The following is a 20000-nucleotide window of genomic DNA, read 5'->3' as shown; positions in this document are numbered from 1 at the left end:
AGAATATCAAAAAGAAATTCCAGAGAATAACTTAAAATAATATATTTTAATTTATTTGTATTTAATTTAGGCAAATAAGTATTTGACCCCTCTAGCAAAAGAAGATAAAGTGCTTTGTGGCAAAGTCCTAGTTGTCTAGTACTGAGGTCAGATGCTTCTTTTAGTTGATGACAATGTTTGTGCATATTGTAGAAAATATTTTTGCCCATTTTTCTTTGCATATTATCTCTAAAACATGAATAGTTTGTGGCTGTAGCTTGGTAAATGGGAGGTTCAGTTCTCTCCATAGAATTACTATAGGGTTAATATTTGGAGACTGTCTAGGCCACTTAATGACTTTAATATGCTTCTTATTGAGCCACTCCTTTGTTGCTTTGACTGTATGTTGTGTATTATTGTCATGTTGGTAGATCCAAAAATGGCCACCCTTCAGTGTAGTGGTGGAGGGAAGGACGTTTGCACTCAGGATTGCACATTACATGTCTCCCTCCATCCATTCATTGACGATGTTAAGTTGTCCTGTGCCTTGGCCAGACAAATACCCTCAAACCATAATGATACCACTTTCATGCATGATGGTGAGGAGGGTGTTCTTGGGATCATAGACAGCAGTGCTCTTTCTCAAAACACATTGAATTGTGATAATGCCAAACAGCTTGATTTTGGTTTCATCTGACTACAGCACCTCCTTATCATATCCTAAACCAGTCTGATGTCCGTTGGCAAACCTCAAGTGGGACTGCACAGGTTCCTTCTGAAGTAGAGGTACCATATGTGCAGTACAGGATTTTAAACCTCTGTGGCATTAAGTGCTACCAGTAGTTTTCTCAGTGATTTTGGTCCCAGTAGCTTTGATATCATTGCCTATTTCATCCCGTACAGCTCTAGAGTGATTTCTTTCTGTTCTCATGATTATCAAATCCCTACAAAAGGTCAAATCTTGTATAGAACCCCAGACAGGCTGATGGATAGTCATTTTGTATTCCTCACATTTTGGAAGAAATGCATCAACAGCTGAGTCATTAATACTCAGTCTCTTTCTTGTGGCTTTGCAGCCCATTTAATCTTTGTTCAGGTCTAAAATCGTGTCCCTGATATCATTTGACCACTCTTTGGTCTTTCCCATGCTGGTGAGGTTGGAGTGTGACTGATTCACTCATACTATGGACTGATTCTGCTGATTCAATGTGTCTTTTATGCATGTTAGTATGTACAGGTGTCTTTAATTCAGATGGCAAGTTGATCGGAAGTGCCCATCTGGTCTGTGGGCCGGAACTGTAATCAGTTGTCAGGGGATCAAATACTTATTTTGCTCGATGAAATGGAAATAAATTAATATATATTCTCTTCAGTTAATTTCTGGATTTTCTTTTTGATATTCTGTCTCTCCATATTAGAATACATATTATCATAACATTTATTGACTGATCATGTCTTTGTTAGTAGACAAACCAACAAAATCAGCAAGGGATCAAATACATATTGGACTCACTGTATATACACGCCCCGCACAGCAAGGGCTGACACATGTCAACATCCTGTCCCAGAGGAAAGGACCGAGGAGGCCACCGAAGGGGCCGCCACGTCCAAACGGTAGAAGCGTACAAAAGTGTGAGGGGAGGACCAGGATGCTGCTGAGCAGACCTGATCCAGAGATACACCTTTGAATAAAGCCCAGGATGCTGCCATCCCCCTAGTTGAATGAGCGCGCAAACCCACAGGCAATGACATGCCCCTTGTGCTGTAGGCCAAAGCAATAGCCTCGACAATCCAATGGGAGAGACGTTGTTTAGACAATGCTTTACCGCGAGCTGGCCTAGCAAAGCAAACAAAGAGCTGGTCACACAACCGAAACTCGCTAGTTCGTGACATGTATGTGCGCAGTGCCCGCAGAGGGCAGAGGCAGTGCAGACGCCTTTGCTCCTCAGAGGTAAACGGAGGGGGTGAAAAGGCAAATAATTCAATCGCCATAGACTGATAAGACCTAGGCATGACCTTGGGTAGATAAGCAGCGTTAGGCAGCAAAACAACTTTTGCCCCATCAGGCGCAAACTGAGTGCAAGATGGATGTACTGAAAGAGCATGAATGTCAGATACGCGCTTTGCTGACGCCAATGCGAGCAGAAGTGCGGTCTTGTAGGACACGACTTTAATGTCCACTGACTCCAGAGGTTCGAAAGGAGGGCCACACAGCGCCTCCAGAACAGCAGGGAGGTCCCACGAGGGCACCGACGACCTATTAAATGGTCTTAGACGATGCACACCCCTCATGAAACGAATAGTTAGAGGATGCGCTCCAGGTGACACGCCCTCAAAGCCTACATGACATGCTGATATAGCAGCCAAATAGACCTTAATGGTAGAGAAAGACAGGCCCTGCTCGAAGAGCTCCTGCAGGAATGTCAAAACATCAACTACAGAACACTGAAAAGGCACAATACGTCTGCTGTGGCACCAGTTCTCGAACGCACGCCATTTATACGAATATAGATTTCGCGTAGATGAAGCTCTAGCATTCTGTATAGTGGCAATAACGTTGGGAGGTAGGCCCCTAGCTACTAAACCTGACCGTTCAGCAGGTAAGCCTGCAGGCGCCATAGCTCCGGTCGAGGGTGCAGGATTTGCCCCCCCGCCTGTGACAAGAGATCTGGCTGCAGGGGAAGAGGCCACGGCTCGTCCGCCAGTAGGCTGACTATTTCCGCGTGCCATGGCTTCGCTGGCCAGCACGGGGCCACCAGAATTAAATAGTGATTGTCCCGACGCACTCGTTCCAGTGTAGGCGTGATCAGTTCCACCGGAGGGAACGCATAGAGCAAGCGCCTTGGCCAGCTGTGCGCCAGCGCGTCCACCCCGAGTGGAGCGCTGGGATCCAGCATCGAGAAGTACAGAGGGCAGTGCGCATTTTCTCTGGATGCGAATAGATCGGCGTGGGCCCTGCCCCACCGGTCCCAAATCTGAGACACCACTTGGGGGTTGAGGCGCCACTCTCTCACAAGGGGCCCGCCCCTGGAGAGAAGATCCGCACCCAGATTCAAAGCGCCCGGGACGTGCGTCGCTCGGATTGAACAGAGATGTTGCTCGCTCCACAGGAGGAGCGACCTCGATAACGTTAGTAACGGGAGTGAACGTGTCCCTCCCTGTCTGTTTATGTATGACACTACTGTAGTATTGTCCGTCTTGATCAGAACATGATGCCCTTCCACCGTGGGGAGGAAGTATTTTAAGGCCAGGAAAACAGTCAGCAGCTCTAGATAGTTTATGTGGAGTCTGCTCTGACATGGGGTCCAGACCCCTCTCACTGTTCTGTTCTCGCATATGGCTCCCCAGCCCCTGAGGGACGCGTCTGTCGTTATTAGAATTCGGGAATAAATCCTGCCTATGGGAGTTCCCCTGCGCAGGAGATCCCTCTGTCTCCATGGCGACAGCGCAGCTAGACACGCCGCATCTACCAACATTCGTCTGTTTAGGTGACGTGAGGTATTTAGACGGTGTGACAGTACCCACATCTGAAACGGTCTCATGTGCAAAAGCCCCAGTGGGACAGCCGCTATCATGGAGGCCATCAGACCTAATAGGCGAAGGAACGTGCGAAAACGGAGTTTGCGTCCCAATTGAAACAGAGCTAGACATTCGTGGAATGCAGCTGTTCTGTGTTCTGTTAGAAAGGCTCGACCCGTAAGTGAGCAAATCTCGAGACCCAGAAACTCCAGACGTTGACGAGGTGTCAGGGAACTTTTCATGTAATTCACCGAAAACCCCAAAGCCTGAATGTGAGACAGCACCATGGCCGTGTGTGTGACTGCTTGTTCTTCCGAACGGCATATGATAGCCATGTCGTCCAAATAAGCTAGTATTTGAATTCCCTGAGCTCGCAGTGGTGCAAGGGCTGCTTCCAGTGTTTTTGAAAAACAACGGGGAGAGAGCGCTAGACCAAATGGGAGGACGAGATACTCGTAAGCAGTGCCCTCGAATGCGAATCTGAGAAATTTTCTGTGGGCTGGGAGAATAGCTACATGTTGAAATGCGTCGGTCAGATCTATTGATGTGAACCACATTCCCGGTCCGACTACTTTCAGAAGTTGACGTAAAGTTAACATTCTGAACTTGAATACCTTCAAGCGTTTGTTTAGCATACGCAGATCTAAGATCGGACGTAACTTCCCATTGCGTTTTGGAACAACAAAGTACCGACTGTACCAGCCGCCCTGTGCTTCCGTGTGCGGAACTATTCTTATAGCCCCCTTCGAGAGAAGAGAGTTTATTTCCTCCCTCATAGCCCCGACGGCATTTTGTAACACATTTGTCTCGACAATTGTGGAGAACTGAGGCGGGGGAAGGCGAAACTGTAGTCTGTACCCCTGAGCTATTATTGAGTGTACCCATGGCGATATTGCGCATGCGCGCCACTGAGATAACCGAGACGCAAGGCGACCTGCCGGTGGCTGCGTTGGCAGAGCACTCGCGCCCTCCTGTGGAGGGGGGCAAGCACTGTTTAGCTCTGTTTTGTACCCCTTCGAAATTGTGTGAGAATGAACTGCATCTTTTATTTGAGGCGATTTCACAACAACAGACACGCACTCTTTTATTATGCCCGAACAGTGGGGCTGGAACAGAAGTGGTGTGGGGGGGTGGGAATGCTTGGGAGACTGTGTGGGTAGGGACAAACGAGTCCTTTTCGGACTGGGGCCCTGAAACATGTCGTGGCACAGCAGTGGCACTGGAAGGGCGGCTGCAGCGTCTCCCAAAGTTGACAGCCGTCCCGGAGCTGGAGCCGGAGCTAGGATGATTTTTGCTTCCTCTTCCCCATCCCGGCGTGCCTCTCTGGGCCAAGCCGGCTGGCCTGGGGCTCTATCCGTAGGCTGCTTCTGCGGCGCTGGGGCGGCTGAAGCAGCTCTCTTCACGGGTTGATAAGAGGTACCTGGGCGTCGGAAACCCACCGGAGGCTGGGGCTGAGGATGCTGCTTGTAGGGATGAGGGTTAGCCTTGGGCTTAGCATCACGTCTTGGCAGCACGTTCTGTAGAGCTTCAGCCTGCTTCTTTCGCAAATCGAAGGAGGTCTGCATAGCGTCGAGTGACTGCCCAAACAAGCCCTCGGGTGAGACGGGCTCATCCAGATATGAGGCTCGGTCTCTATCTGGCATATCCGTCAGAGTGAGCCATAGGTGCCGCTGTGCCACTACGGTCGTACCCATTCCTCTTCCCAGAGATAGAGCAGCGCAGCGTGACATGCGTAGCGAGTGGTCAGTAGCTACACGAATCTCGTTGAGTAGCTCCGTGAGTGCACTTCCCTCGGGTAGCAGGCTGGCTAGCTCCGCGAGACATATTGCCTGGTAGGTCTGCAGCATAGATACGGAGGACATCGCCCGAGCCGTAGTCGCCTGTGACCTGTAGCATTTTTCCAATTGCGCATACGAGAACCGGCAGTGCTTCGAAGGCAGCGTTGTGGGGCCGGCCACGCCGTAGTTTTGCGCAGGGGCCAGGTACGCCGCTAGGGACGACTCCATTGGGGGAGGATTAAGAAGGCCCGCTTTATCTGCCCCTTCGTGTTCCAAGAATGGCGCATATCCGGGCAGGGAGGCCCGAGTGGATAGGGGTTTATTCCAGGAGGCTGTTAGTTCAGTAACAAAATCCGGAAATAAGGGCAGACGAGGCTTCGCTGCAGTTGGTGTTTGAGGCAGGAAGAACCCCGAAAATCTAGTCGGCTTCTGAGCAGGGGGGGTGGGGGGCCACTCCACATCCAGCTTCTGGGCTGCCCGGCGGTATAAGGCGAAAAACGTGTTATCCGTCTCAACCGGGGGTATAGCCTGAGTTGCCTGTAAGTCGGGCTGGTCTTCGTCCTCCGAAAAACCATGTTCATCCAGACCCAAGTCGAAAATTTCGTCCTCGGTAGCATCGATTGTTTGAGCTAGTGGAGCAGCTAGCTGTTGTGGAGCAGCTAGCTCCAACTCGCTGATCTCCTCCATTTGGTCCGCCCAGCTGACCACCGTACCACCAGACCCCTCTAGGTCGCCCTCGGAGCCCAGCAGGGGTTCGGAGGAATCGGAGAGGAGAGGGTCTTGGGCGGCGGTAGCAGCCTGGCCGAGGATTCGCTCAACAAACTTAACACGCCGCTCCAGCGTTGAGATCCTAAGCTGGCGACAAAACGCACATGCCTGAGGGTCGTTCAATGCTCTGCGAGCGTGGAGGATCCCCAGACAGACCGGGCAGGCGTCGTGGTGATCCCTCTCATGAAGAGAAAAACCACAACCCTGTGGACACGGTCTAGGGCCGGGGTTAGCGGAGTTAGACGGTTTTGGCGAGCTCATTGTAATGAGACACACACATATGCACGTCAACTTAGTACACACTTAAAACCAGCTAGCGGGCTAGACAGGCGGTGTTTCAGAGTTAGGTGCCCAAGCGAGGTGAAGAAGCTTGAACTGGGGAAGCATCGCTGGTGACTGCGCTTAAGTACTACGTAGGCGGTGCTTGCTACGTCACCACGCGACTTGCCTTTCAGGCGTGAATAAAGGTGTCTTCAAGCCAGACCACGCGGGGGCGTGATATCCCATACTATCTGTGTTGTACCGAGTGAATCGACCGAAAGGGAACCCCAGTGAGGGCAGTTACATGCACAGAGTATTTTGGGATTCAAACTCAATATTCTTAGAATTCGGTTTACGACAAGTTCCATATCATTCCATTTACACGTGTGGAACGGCGTTCTGCAAGCGGAATATTCCCCAAACATGGCCATATTCGGTAACTGCGTACAGTGGCGATAATGCAAAGTGCTTAAGAGTATGGGAGAGAGCAGGAACACTGCAGAGGGTGCTTCATCAGCACTGATGATGCAACTGGGGGGGGGCATGGGTAGAGAGACATACATCAACATACTGGACAGATGAGGCAATAAAAAGTCAAGAGAGAGATCAAAAGACCATCGTAGAAGGAGGTGGGTAGTCACTGGAGGACTGGGCGGGGTGTAAAAAAAAGATGAGAGGACTGGGGAAAAAACTTGAAAAGCTGAAAAAGATTAATACCCAGAAAAGTTGCATGCAGTCAAAAAGTCACAGCTGAACTCTTACCAAAGCATTTAATCACACTGATGCAACCCCAAAAAAGCGAACCGGAAATTGCACAACTTCTCTGCCTGCCTAAGTCATCACAAAAGTAATGGCTAGCTGGGTCATTCAAGGGCTATATATGTGAGTGAAGTCATAGTAGAGAAATGAAGCCACAATGTTTGTCTAATGGTGGCCAAGGAATGGATTTGTTCTGCTACTGCAAAAAAAGTGTCAAAATGGACAAAAAAGGACAAAAGCTGCAATGCTGTGGTTGTGCATAACGTCTTATTATTGGACTAAATTTTAACATATCGATTGATGAATATCAGCCAACTATATTTTTATTCGGTACTTAAATTGTTGTTGTGGGGTGCTTTGGAGTTCAGTGTTTGCCAAGCACTCCCGTAACTGTACAACTGTAAGTGCAAATGTTTTTGAAACTTCTGCTGCATTTCTGCAACATCGGCAACTACTTGCAGATGATTAAACACCTTAATCTCAGCGGGAAAAAAACCTGAAGCGAAATGTCCCTCATTTGCGGGAGTTAAACGAGAGGTCAAATAAACCCTGCGCCCACCGTGGCGCATGTTTGCATTTGTATATGTCATGTATCTAATGACTTGCACATTACTATGTGCATATGAGCAGGGCCGCTGAGAGATTTTGCTGGGCCCAGGACAAATGTAATCTGAAAGGGCCCCCTACCCATTATATGTCATGTAATGGGGACCCAATTTTTGGCCTCCTATCTCCCTGGGCCTGGGACAACATACCCCCTTGTCCCCCCCCTGTCGGCGGGACTGCATATGAGACACCTTGGGGGCTCGTAGTGCTCTCAGCTGGAGGAGAGGAAGCGTTAAAGGTCACTCACCTGCAGGAGGCGCTCTTCCTCGTCCCTCTTCTTGCGCTCCTCCTCCTCCTGCTTCCTCTTCTGCTCCATCTCCGCTTTCCTGCAGAAGTGGGTGGGGTGGGAGTACGGCGGAGGGTGGTGGTAGTGGGCATGGCGTGTGTGTGTGTGTGTGTGTGTGTGTGTGTGTGTGTGTGTTTGTGTGTGTGTGTGTGGAGTGTGTGTGTTTGTGTGTGTGTGTGGAGTGTGTGTGTGTGTGTGTGTGTGTGTGTGTGTGTGTGTGTGTGTGTGTGTGTGTGTGTGTGTGTGTGTGTGTGTGTGTGTGTGTGTGGATTTGGGGAGATAAAACAACATGCAACAAAGTTTAACAAGCCGGGTTCCGCCACTATTGTCAGGGTGCTCTTCTGAAATTAATAACAGGGGCAACAGGAGGACTTTAACATTCCATTGCTCACTCAGTTACAGCCATCAGGGTGCTTTTCCTAAAGCAATAATAAAGTTAATAACGGCAACAGGAGGAGTTCAACTATTCATTCTCCGACTGCCACCCACTAGGGTGCTGCAGCTGCCTGCCACAGTGGCAGATGCAATTTAAACTCATCGCGGCGCAACATGACCAAACAAAAACAAAACACTCCCACCCGGGTCGCCTTGCGGGAGAGAGGAGTTGCGGTGCCCTTTAGTAAACAAAAAGGTGTGAGAACTTCAAAAAGCTTTTTGTGCAAGTCATCATCATCACGCCTCACCTGGCTGGCAAGCCCCCCCCCAAGCTAATAAACAATTTAAAACAAACAGACTTCATTGAAGAGTTTCATTATTTAATACCGATACACCGTTTATCTAATATCCTTTTACTTATTCATGACCAGGCTTTGGGGAAAGAGCAGCGCGTGCTAAATCTACAGCAGGTGACAAGTTGAAAACCCAAGGTCACGAAGGCTGGGTGAAACATTCTGACACGGCTGAGATACTATGCAACATTACTCATCTCTTCCTTCAACTCCTTCATTTTTCTTTACTTGCATTTATTTACTATCTTTTTACTTATAGTTTCTATTCTGTCGTGTTTCCTCTCTTATTTTTTTTTCTATTTCTTTATGGTTTCTTTCTAGCTTTTCTAATCCGTTTTTTTTATTTTATTTTTAACATTGTTGTCTATCTATTTGTTAAGCACTTTGAGCTGCATGGCTCGTAAGAAAGTGTAATGGTGAGGTGGCGTCCGCGCCAATGTCTTATCCTGTGCGTATCGCTCTGTGCGTAATTCCAAGAGCAGTATAATGAAAAGGAAGAAAGGAGTCGCACACTGGAGCTGAATGCAAAATCAAAAACTGTATTAAACAAAGCCGAAAAAAGTAAATAAAACCGACAGACAGGGGACAAACGTTTTCGGGTCTAGCCCATCATCAGTGTTCCCAGTTTCATCGTAAGAAAGTGTGCCATACAAATATAGTTATCAATGTTAACATTGAGTGTGTTTTTCTTTCAGGTAAAGGGACACATTAAAATGGACTGATTCTCTTTCCTCTACCTCTTTCCTCATTTCCTTAAGGATTAACAAAATGCTTCAAAAGAAAGAAGTTTACCTCACACTTTCTTGACTTTATGCTCATTTATTCAGAGCAAACAACGCATTTCGCCTCTGTGCGTCATCAGGTTCACTCAGAGTTCTTTTGAAGTATTGAACACTCCTGCGTTTACCAGCACCTAGAAGCTGTGCATGGATCTTTGAAATTATTAATAAAATGCCTCTACTCTCTGCTACCTATACTATGTTAGGGTGTGCTCTCAACTCATCATTTTCGAGACTGGGTGCACACGTCCAAAGTAACTTTTTGCAGATGCTAGACGGCAGTGTCAGACAGTGGAAAGGGTTGCTCCGTGAAGTTTTTTTTTCCCCCCAACTAAATCGTTTATTTTTGGAGCATTTGCACTTTGGAGAAAGTGCAGAGTGCAGACTGACCTTATTCCACTGTGTTTTCAACCCACGCACTATTAAGTATTAAAAAAGTTTCTGCTTTAAAGACACTTGTCAAGGTTGTGTGCAAATGCACCCACAGGCGTCGACCCTCCTCCTCCTATTGCTGCTAGCAGAGCTGCTCTTCCTCCAGAAAAAGACAACAAAAATAATGATCACCGTAGCTTTAATTAGCTTTAAATACTTCTACTCAATTCTAATCTACCAACTGTATTATGTGTGTTTTCAACTCATACATTAATAACTCAAAAAAGTTGCCCAGTGTTGCTTTAAAGAAAGTGCCTGGGCTCATAGCCTTGCTGAAAATGTGAAGTGACAAGGAGAGTTCTTTTGACTAAAGAAACTGTTGTGACTCGGATGACCCTTCTGAATGAAAATCTTCACAGACAAGACATGGTTGTGTTTAAGATCCAGTTGGGGAAATTCTCTCATGATAAAGGCAATATATGTTTTTATTTTATTTTATACTGTATATATACTATACTGTATACCTACATATACACAAAATGGCAGGTGTGTGTGTGTGTGTGGGTCGGGGTGTGTCTATGCGCGCGCGCACGCGTGTGTGTGTGTGTGTGTGTGTGTGTGTGTGTGTGTGTGTGTGTGTGTGTGTGTGTGTGTGTGTGTGTGTGTGTGTGCGCGTGCGTGCGTGTATGTCTACTCACAGGCGTCGGTCCTCCTCCTCCTGCTTGCGGGCCTGCTCCTCCTCCTCCCTCCTCTTGCGGTCCCTCTCCATCTCCTCCTGGATGCGCCTCAGCCTCTCGCCCTCCTCCTCCTCCTGCTTCTGCTTCTGCATGGAGGACAGCAGGCCCTCTGAGCGCTTCACCAGGCCCTCGTACTCCTCCTCGATCTGCTCGCGAGTCATCACCGTGCTCTGGAGGAAGGTGGACAGAGGGATGATGGGAGATTAGACTAGATTACATTAGATTACAATAGATTACTTTTATTTGCGCCCAAAAGTAGGTTTGATGATCTCCACTCATACAAAACATCCAAAACATTTAAGACACAGATAACTTACAAAATATTTCAAATGTATGAAAGCAGTGGACATTAAATCAGACAGTGCCAAAAGTAGCACATACTATTGAATGACAGGAAAAAATGGGAGTTGGGTAGTAAAGGAGAAGGTAGATAGAATAGAGTAGGGTAGAGTAGAGTAGAGTAGAATAGAATAGAATAGAATAGAATAGAATAGAATAGAATAGAATAGAAGAAGAAAGACTTTATTGTCATTCTTATCAGTGCAATGGCGTTCAGCTGAAACGTTCAAATACCATAGCATGATACAAGAATAATATACTATAAAATATTAATGTATAACAGCTACTGTAACTATTACTCATGAACTCAAAGAGGTGTGTGGATGTAGAATGGGAGGATTGGTTCATACAAGGACACACATGAAAAAAGCGAGATTTCACAAAAGGGATCCCCAACCCACTCCGACAGTCACCAAGGGAGAAGAGAACAAAGGCACTCGCAGACTTCTCATGGAAGAGACACTGTGCCAGCTGAACAAAGTTAGCCGTACTGATTATAAACAATTGCCTGGGCTGCACTGCACTTCTTTCCCCTCCCCAAAAAAGAAACTCTTTGCTTCTCTAACATGAAAGTACCGAGCACTCTGGTCTTTCATGGGTAAAAGCCTTTAAAGATTGTTACTGTACCGGCCATCTCCCTTTAGAGTTTGGAGCACGACAGCAGGGTCCATAAGGCATGCCACTGTCAACCTCAGCAGCAAGACTAGACAGAAACTGAAGTGTTTTAATCTTTTTCCAAAATACATCTACCACCATCAGGTCGGCATGATGCAGGGTCAGAAGTGGCATAAAAATCTGCAGGAAATCCCTCGTCAGTAACGAAGCCTTTAAAATGCTAATCAGAGCTAGCTACAGTGGCAGGGGTATAATGCGGCGGGGATATACGTTGTGTGGTGTGTGCAGGGAAGCTGATAAGGGGGGGGTAGGGCAAAGGAATCAGTCAGGGAGATGGGGGGCCCAGAATTGGGTCCTTATTACATTGCATATATTGGGTTTGGGGCCCTTTCAGATGGCTTTGTCCCGGGCCCAGCCAAATCTGTCAGCGGCCCTGGTGGGGATATACGGTGTGGTGTGTGGTGTGTGCGTGGGCAGCCATGTCAAAGTTTCAGTTGAGCAGGCAAGGGCTACGGTAACTCTAGAGGGAGTCTTCTGTTCAAAGTACTGCAGAACTACTGAGGACTACCTACTGTAACCAGGCGGAGAAGAGGCCAGATTCATTTGGTGGTGTATTACACAACAATTCTTCAATCATGCTTCTGCTACAGTAGGTATAAATTATGTAAGAGCAACGTCAGCAAATGAAATGAAAAAGGCTTTAATATAAGCCTTGAGTTGGAAATGGTCTCTCTCTGTTCAGCTCAACTAGTTAATGGGCAACGCAAAAATGTGGCACTAGATCAACAATATTGACTGAAAGGCCAGTTGTTGCAGGCTGCTTGCCTGTGAAAATAATATGAAATGATGTATGCGAAAATGGATTATTAGCTATTTTATTACTGCACCTTGTAATGACATGCAGCCTTGGTTACTCTCCAACCTGCCTGTAGCTATTTTAAGAATGTCGGGTGAGTATCAATTTGGCTTTAAAAGTTGTCTTTTCCGTAAAGGCTCTGCTGGACAGATAACATGCTTTTGTTGGTTTGTTTGCTCTTCCTTTTTGTATTGTTTTTAGTGAACTGGACATGCATGCGTGTAGTATATAGTTTTGAAGTGTGGAGGTGCAAATAAATAATATGGATTATATTTGAATATGTAGTAGGGGTTGGGGTTCAATAAGCACTGCTTCGTCCCACTCGATCCTTTTCAGGTGTGTTGGTGGGTTTTTGTTATATTGCCATTTTTTGTTGACTTGGAGGCTGCTTACTTCCCTTTGAAACATTTGAAATAAATAAATCCATCAATCAATCAAAATGGCTCAGCAGTCTGCATGCGCCCCAAAGGCACGAGCCCCCAAATTAGATTGTAAATTAAAAGTCCTCAGGCTACAGCAAGATGTGGAGCATTGCGATTCCTTTGTTTTCTATACAACCTTGTACAGCGGCAATGAAGTGTGAGGTGAGGTGAGGTGAGGTGACGTGAGGTGACGTGTAGTGAAGTGAATGAATACATTTATTTAGTCTATTAGAAGTAAACATATTGTATAGTAACAGTAACCAGGTCAAAAAAATGTGTACTTAAGTGTACTTTAAATATATTTAATTTTCTGAAAGTATATTTTAAGTACACTCTATTTATCAAGTACAGTACTTAAGTATGGTATTTAAAAATACACTTATAGTTTAGTGTATTTTAAATATATTTTAAAATCATTTGTATTATTAAAGTTATGTACTTAAATATAGTTTTATAAAATATACTGTTAGTGTATTGTATTTTAAATGTATTTTAAGTATATTTGTATTTTAAAAGTAATGTGCTAAGTGTAGTATTGTAAAATATACTATTAGTGTATTATATTTTAAGTGTATTTCAAGTATATTTATATTTTAAAAGTAATGTGCTAAAGTGTAGCATTATACAGTATACTGTTAGTGTATTATACTTTAAGTGTATTTTAAGTATCTTTGTATTTAAAAAGTTATATACTTAAGTGTAGTATTATAAAATACACTATTAGTGTATTGTATTTAAATGTATTGTAAGTACATTTGTATTTTAAAAGTAATGTGCTAAAGTGTAGTATTGTCAAATATACTATTAGTATATTGTATTTTAAGTCTATTTTAAGTACATTTGTATTTTAAAAGTAATGTGCTAAAGTGTAGCATTATACAGTATACTGTTAGTGTATTATATTTAAGTGTATTTTAAGTATCTTTGTATTTTAAAAGTTATGTACTTAAGTGTAGTATTATAAAATACACTATTAGTGTATTGTATTTAAATGTATTGTAAGTACATTTGTATTTTTAAAGTAATGTGCTTAAGTGTGGTATTGTTAATTATAGTAGTAGTATATTGAATTTTAAATGTATTTTAAGTAGATTTGTATTTTAAAAGTAATGTGTTAAGGTGTAGTATTATAAAATAGAGTATTAGTGTATTGTATTTAAATGTATTGTATTTGAAAACATAATATTAGTGTAGTATATTTTTAAGTGTATTTTAAGTGTGTTGTATTTTAAAAGTAATGTGCTAAAGTTTGGTATTAGAAAGAATATTTGAAACGTACTTAAAAGTTAAGTATGATTTTAGTATATTAAGTACACTTGTACAAAGTTTGATTTTAGTACCAAAAAGTCAACTTAAAATGTGTTAAAGCTCTACTTAATTATTAATACTAGTAAGTATACTATTAATATTTCAAGTGTATTTAAGTATACTATAAGTCGTCCCAAAATAACACAACTTAAGTATGTACTTCTGCAGCATGCTATAAAGTGCTTTCTTATGACCTTGAAATAGATTTGTAGCATACTTCAAATAGTTACACTTAACCACATGTTTAAGTACACATTAAACATCTTTTAAAGTGAATTAGTAAGTATATTTAAAATGTACTTACAGTTAAGTATAATTTTAGTATATTAAGTACACTTCTGCAAAGATTGATTTTAGTACCAAAAAGTCAGCTTAAAATGTGTTAAAGCTCTACTTAATCATACTTCAAGTGTATTTCAGTATACTATAAGTTGTCCCAAAATAACATTCTTTAAATACACACTTTCGAAGTATATTTTAAATACAAAAATACATACTTAAGTATATTAAGTACACTTTTTTCACCTGGGTACTTTTTTTAACCATCATTTTAGTGTATTTTAACCTAGGCTTATTTATCCATTATGCTTTGTAACATTGAATAACCTTCCACCTTCCATTTTGTTAATGTATTTTCATGGTAAAAACACCATATTGAAGAGCACAAACAGATCTTAAAAAGGCATGTAAGGCCTTACCTATTAAACTTTTAAGCACAATACTGAAGTCTGTACTTAATTTGTGTTATTAGTGTATTAAGTGCACTTTAAGTGTACTTTTTGGTGCACAAATTAAACATGTAAAAGTGTCTTTAATTTGATAAAAGCATACCACCACCAATGATTTCTAAGTATTATTATTAAGTATATAAAAGTATACTTAAAGTGTACTACTCAAGACTATTACTTCAAGAACGTAATTGTGCCTGTTGTAGAACAGGTAGTTGTGGTCTAGTGGTTAGAGTGCAGGTCTGTGGTTCAGTGAATTGTGGGTTCAAATCCTGGTTGAGGCAGTGGTTGTTGTCTGAAGTGAAGGTGAAAGGAAGGTTCATGTGAATGGCTGATCATTGTGAACAAGACAATGTACAATGGAAATGAATAATTAGAGATTACATTGATGTTTTTTTCATATACTTTTGAAATATATTTAAAGTGTACTTAAAATAAATATATTTGAAATGTGCTTAAAGTAAAATCTACTTGTAGTATACTTAAAATACATTTAGAGTCAATACACTTAAAATGTACTTAAAGTGATTTTTGTGAATATATTTGAAATGTACTTAAAGTAAAGTATGCTTTAGTACATTAAGTGCACTTGTACAAAGTTTGATTTTAGTACAAAAAAGTCAACTTAAAATGTGATTAAGCTCTACTTAATTATATTTCAAGTGTATTTAAGTATACTATAAGTTGTCCCAAAATAACACAACTTAAGTATGTACTTCTGCAGTATACTATAAAGTACTTTCTCATGACATTGAAATAGATTTCTAATGTACTTAAAATGCACTTATCCGCATGCTAAAGTTCACATTAAACACATTTTAAAGTGACTTGGTTAGTATACTTATAATGTACTTAAAGTTAAATATATTTTTAGTATATTAAGTACACTTATACAAAGTTTAATTTTAGTACAAAAAAGTCAATTAAAACTTAATGCTCTACTTAATTATATTTCAAGTACATTTAAGTATACTATAAGTTGTCCCAAAATAACATTCTTTAAATACACACTTTTGAAGTACACTTTAAATACAATAAAACGTACTTATTAAGTATATATTAAGTACACTTTTTTTTTACTTGGGTAACCATACATTGAAAGCAATAAATAGACAGGGATGTACACAAAAAGTCCCAAGACTTATTTCCATTGTGGTCCCTTATGTGGCAGCAGGCATAAGATGGCGTTCTTACACATACTCACATACATGCATATACATATTCATAACCACATTCATTAGGAACACATAGAAAAAAGAACAACAAAAGAGTATAGGTGACGTGCTGTCCCCCTGGGGCTCCTCACCTTGATCTTGGCCATGAGTGTGTGCGAGTGAGGCAGTGTGAGGTGAGGTGAGGTGAGGTGAGGTGTTGTTCCCCTTGGGCTCCTCACCTTGATCTTGGCCATGAGTGTGTCGATGGTGTGGTGAAGTGAGGATAGGGTGAGGTGAGGTGAGATGTATGTGAGACAGGGTGAGGTGAGGTGAGGTGAGACAGTGTGAGGTGAGGTGAGGTGGTGTCCCCTGGGCTCCTCACCTTGATCTTGGCCATGAGTGTGTCGATGGCGGCTCCCAGCTCCTGCACCTGCTTCACCATGTCCTGCTTGCCCTCCTTCAGCCCGCCCACCACCGCCGTGAACTTCTCCAAAGTTTTCTTCAGGTTCCGCACCTTCACCAGCCCATCCACACTGAAATGCACAGTACGTGATTGATCACATTTCATATTTCGAACAATATTGTAACATTTGGATTTCAGAGGGTCTTTTTTTACTTTGATACATGACTTCATTGTGCAAACAAATTCTTACCAGCCCATCCACACTGAAACGTATGTACGTGATCACATTTTACATTGCGAAGATTATTTTAACATTTTGATTTTAGTAGGTCTTCAGTTGGTCTATTTTTTTTACTTTTACTTTGATACAGTACCAAAATCATTCGTGAAGAAACAGTTCCCAAAAGAGGCACATGTAGCTCGCGAGCCATAAGTTACCGACTCTCGTCGTATAATCAGTGTACCAGGAGGCATTTCAATGGCACAAATGAACCACAAATGAGCCACAAACACAGAAATGCATGCATCACATGCCTCCACAACAGAGGTTTTTTGAACGTGGGGAGTTTTTCCATTGCTAGCAGTTGTAAATAGGAAGATCAATGGCCCTCATTTATCAAACTTGCGTAGAAACCATCGCAGAAATGAGCGCAGATCTCGTCGTACGACGAAGCTCACGTGAGATTTACTAAACATGTGTACCTCTCCAATCTCATCGTAAGAGCGAGCGGCTGTTGATAAATCCAGCGTCTGAAAACCATCGTCATTAGAATAATCACACCTTCTCTAAAACGGCGGGAAGGAGACCGCACCCCTGAATTTGCGACATGGAGAGACGCAAACCGGCTAAAACATCCACGTTTCTGGTTGATTGACAGCTTGAAATTGAGCTTGAAACATGAGGTAGACAACAAAATAACACGTGGAAATAATCAACAGCAATAGTCAACAGTGTTTCAGTTCTCAATATGGAAGGGGTAGAGATTGATTTCCAAATAATTATGGTTACAATGTTTGATTGACTACAGTAGACATAATGAAGATATTTTTTAATGAATATTATTCTTTTTTTAAATGTATGATGATAAACCTTTTTGGTAAACGAGGTCAAGAAAAGGGTCCAACGTGAAACTGGCCAACAAACAGTGCCCAAACCATATGTTGGGGAAGGAGAGTTGTAGGCTAGTACATGTCCAGTGCGCTGTCCTTCTCGCGCTCATGTGCGCCCTGCTTCTCTCCTGCGCTTCAGTCCTTCGAGGGGATAGGTCTTTTACCACCTACTATAAAGTGTTATCGGACACACACGTGTCTGGTGTAGTCCTATATTCGGATAGTAGTTGTGTGCGATCAAACGCCGAAACTCAACCGGGAGATTATTAGGCTACTGTAGGCTATGTATTGATTGATGTGCGCATGAACTCCCAGCTGTTAAAAAGAAGGGGCGTCGGTCATTGATCCCACGACTGAAGGCGCATTCCAATACACGGCTGTAGCCTATATTGCACAAAATAATTCACACATCACGTCAAATCACAAATTAGAAGCCTCTTGCAGTTGTTGACCTATATGCCAAATTAACGCAGCGCTCCCAGGAAGGGTGCACCAATTCAAACAAGTAGACGTTTGCTTATAGCCAAAATATACAATCTAAAAACATTTTGTAATTATGTAGGCCACATATTTATGATAATGAGTTGAAACTGCTGCTCAAGTTGGTGATCATAGTCACCTCAAGTCCAACTTGAAAACGGCGTACACCGTCTGAGAGCAGTCGTAGGATTTCATCTTTCCTGCGCTTACGATGAGATTTGATAAATGCCAACTGGTCGTAGAAAAAGAACGTACGCACGACGTACGTATGATTCTCGTCGTACGCTACTTTGATAAATGAGGGCCCATGTGTTTAGGGCTTTTTGTATACATATTCATCATTTCAACATGTCCAGAAAACTAGCATCTGCAAACATACACAAACCCATGCTAACTAGCTCTCTGCAAAAACAGTTGAATTTTGTAACACAGGGAGTGTTCTCAATATCAGCAGTTGCACATGGGAAGATTATAATGGTTGAGGGCTTTTTGAATATACCTGTATCCCAGATGGAGGGTAAGCATGAGCTGAGAGTGAGTGAGTGGCTGTGTGTGTGTGTGTGTGTGTGTGTGTGTGTGTGTGTGTGTGTGTGTGTGTGTGTGTGTGTGTGTGTGTGTGTGTGTGTGTGTGTGTGTGTGTGTGTGTGTGTGTGTGTGTGTGTGTGTGTGTGTAGGAGCAAACACCCACCGCGGCTTGTGTGTCTTCTTGCATAACCACATGCGCACCGTCTTCTGAATCTTAATGCAGGCCTGGGCTCTGTAGCACATCTTGTTCCTTACTGTAGGCAATCGTGCGGACAGGACAGGACAGGACAGGACAGAACAGAACAGAGCAGACAAACAAAAAATGAGCATGAATTCACATCATATCTGGAGATTTATGAATGCTAATGAGAAGTTAGAAGGGACACTTTGTGAATCAGCGATGAGAGGAGAGTAGGGGTCTAAATCACAGCCTCCATGATGATACAATTCAATATTGATATCTTATTATTAGATTATTTTCCATACTTAAGAATGCCCCACGATATGATACACTACGATTCGATACGACTTTTTTCCAATTACTTTTCCAGTTCTATTATGTTATGAAGCCAGGGCATTGGACAGGGACCAGCGATTCGATTATTTTCGATACTTAAGAATACCCCACGATACGATGCGATTCGATTAAATAGCTGGCCGATACATCGATGCATTGATACATTTCGATTATTATTTACACCCCTAGTGAGAAGGGACACTTTCTGAATCAGCGATGAGGAGAGGGAGAAGGAGAGGGAGAGGGAGAGGGAGAGAAAGGAGGATGCGGACGTACGCTTGATGACGGAGAGCGCACACCACTGCACCTTCTTCCAGCGGCTCATCACCAGCCACTTGTTGACGCGCTTCACCAGCTCCAGCAGATGCTCCGGGTCAGACTTCATGATCTGGTCAAACTCCGCAAACTGGAGCAAGAGGTAGACGCAGGAGCAACATCAGAAATACGGCCACACACACAGGCAGACAGGCAGGCAGGTGGGCAGACAGACAGACAGGAAGGCAGGACAGATGGGCAAGCAGGCAAACAGACAGACGGACAGACAGACAGAAAGGCAGGACAGATGGGCAGACAGGAAAACAGGCAGACAGACGGACAGGCAGGCAACACAAACATATAGACACACACAGACATACACACAGGTATAGTCTTGCACAAATACAGACATACAGGCAAAGACAGGCATAGATACAGCTTTGTGAATGTACACACACACACACACACACACACACACACACACACACACACACACACACACACACACGCGCGCGCGCGCGCGCGCGCAAACGCACACGCACACGCACACACACACACAGGTAAGCAAAAGCAGGAACAGATTTACTTTCATACTTTCACACACACCAAAAGCAAAGAAAGTTTTTGAAGCAAGTTTTGCCCTTGGAAGTTGGAAAAGAAAAGCAATGCAGATGTATGGACTGACTAATGGGCTGGGACTATGTGCAGAGCAATAG

At 43.4% G+C, this 20000-nt stretch overlaps 1 protein-coding gene across 1 annotated transcript in view; it reads right to left on the bottom strand.

Annotated features, from left to right (window-relative positions):
- Positions 1 to 20000, bottom strand: part of myo6b (myosin VIb) — a 107902-nt gene that overhangs the window by 29133 nt on the left and 58769 nt on the right. The window contains exons 23-27 of the mRNA XM_063184114.1: positions 19306 to 19435; positions 18676 to 18766; positions 16377 to 16527; positions 10534 to 10742; positions 7918 to 7996 (exon numbers count right to left, since the gene is read on the bottom strand). Coding sequence (XP_063040184.1) covers positions 7918 to 7996; positions 10534 to 10742; positions 16377 to 16527; positions 18676 to 18766; positions 19306 to 19435 — 660 coding nt within the window. The remainder of the gene's footprint in view (positions 1 to 7917; positions 7997 to 10533; positions 10743 to 16376; positions 16528 to 18675; positions 18767 to 19305; positions 19436 to 20000) is intronic.

Source organism: Engraulis encrasicolus, chromosome 19 (assembly GCF_034702125.1).
Source record: "Engraulis encrasicolus isolate BLACKSEA-1 chromosome 19, IST_EnEncr_1.0, whole genome shotgun sequence".
NCBI classification, from domain to species: domain Eukaryota; kingdom Metazoa; phylum Chordata; class Actinopteri; order Clupeiformes; family Engraulidae; genus Engraulis; species Engraulis encrasicolus.
The sequence above is the reverse complement of the archived record's forward strand: the minus strand, read 5'-3'. Positions and strand labels throughout refer to the sequence as shown.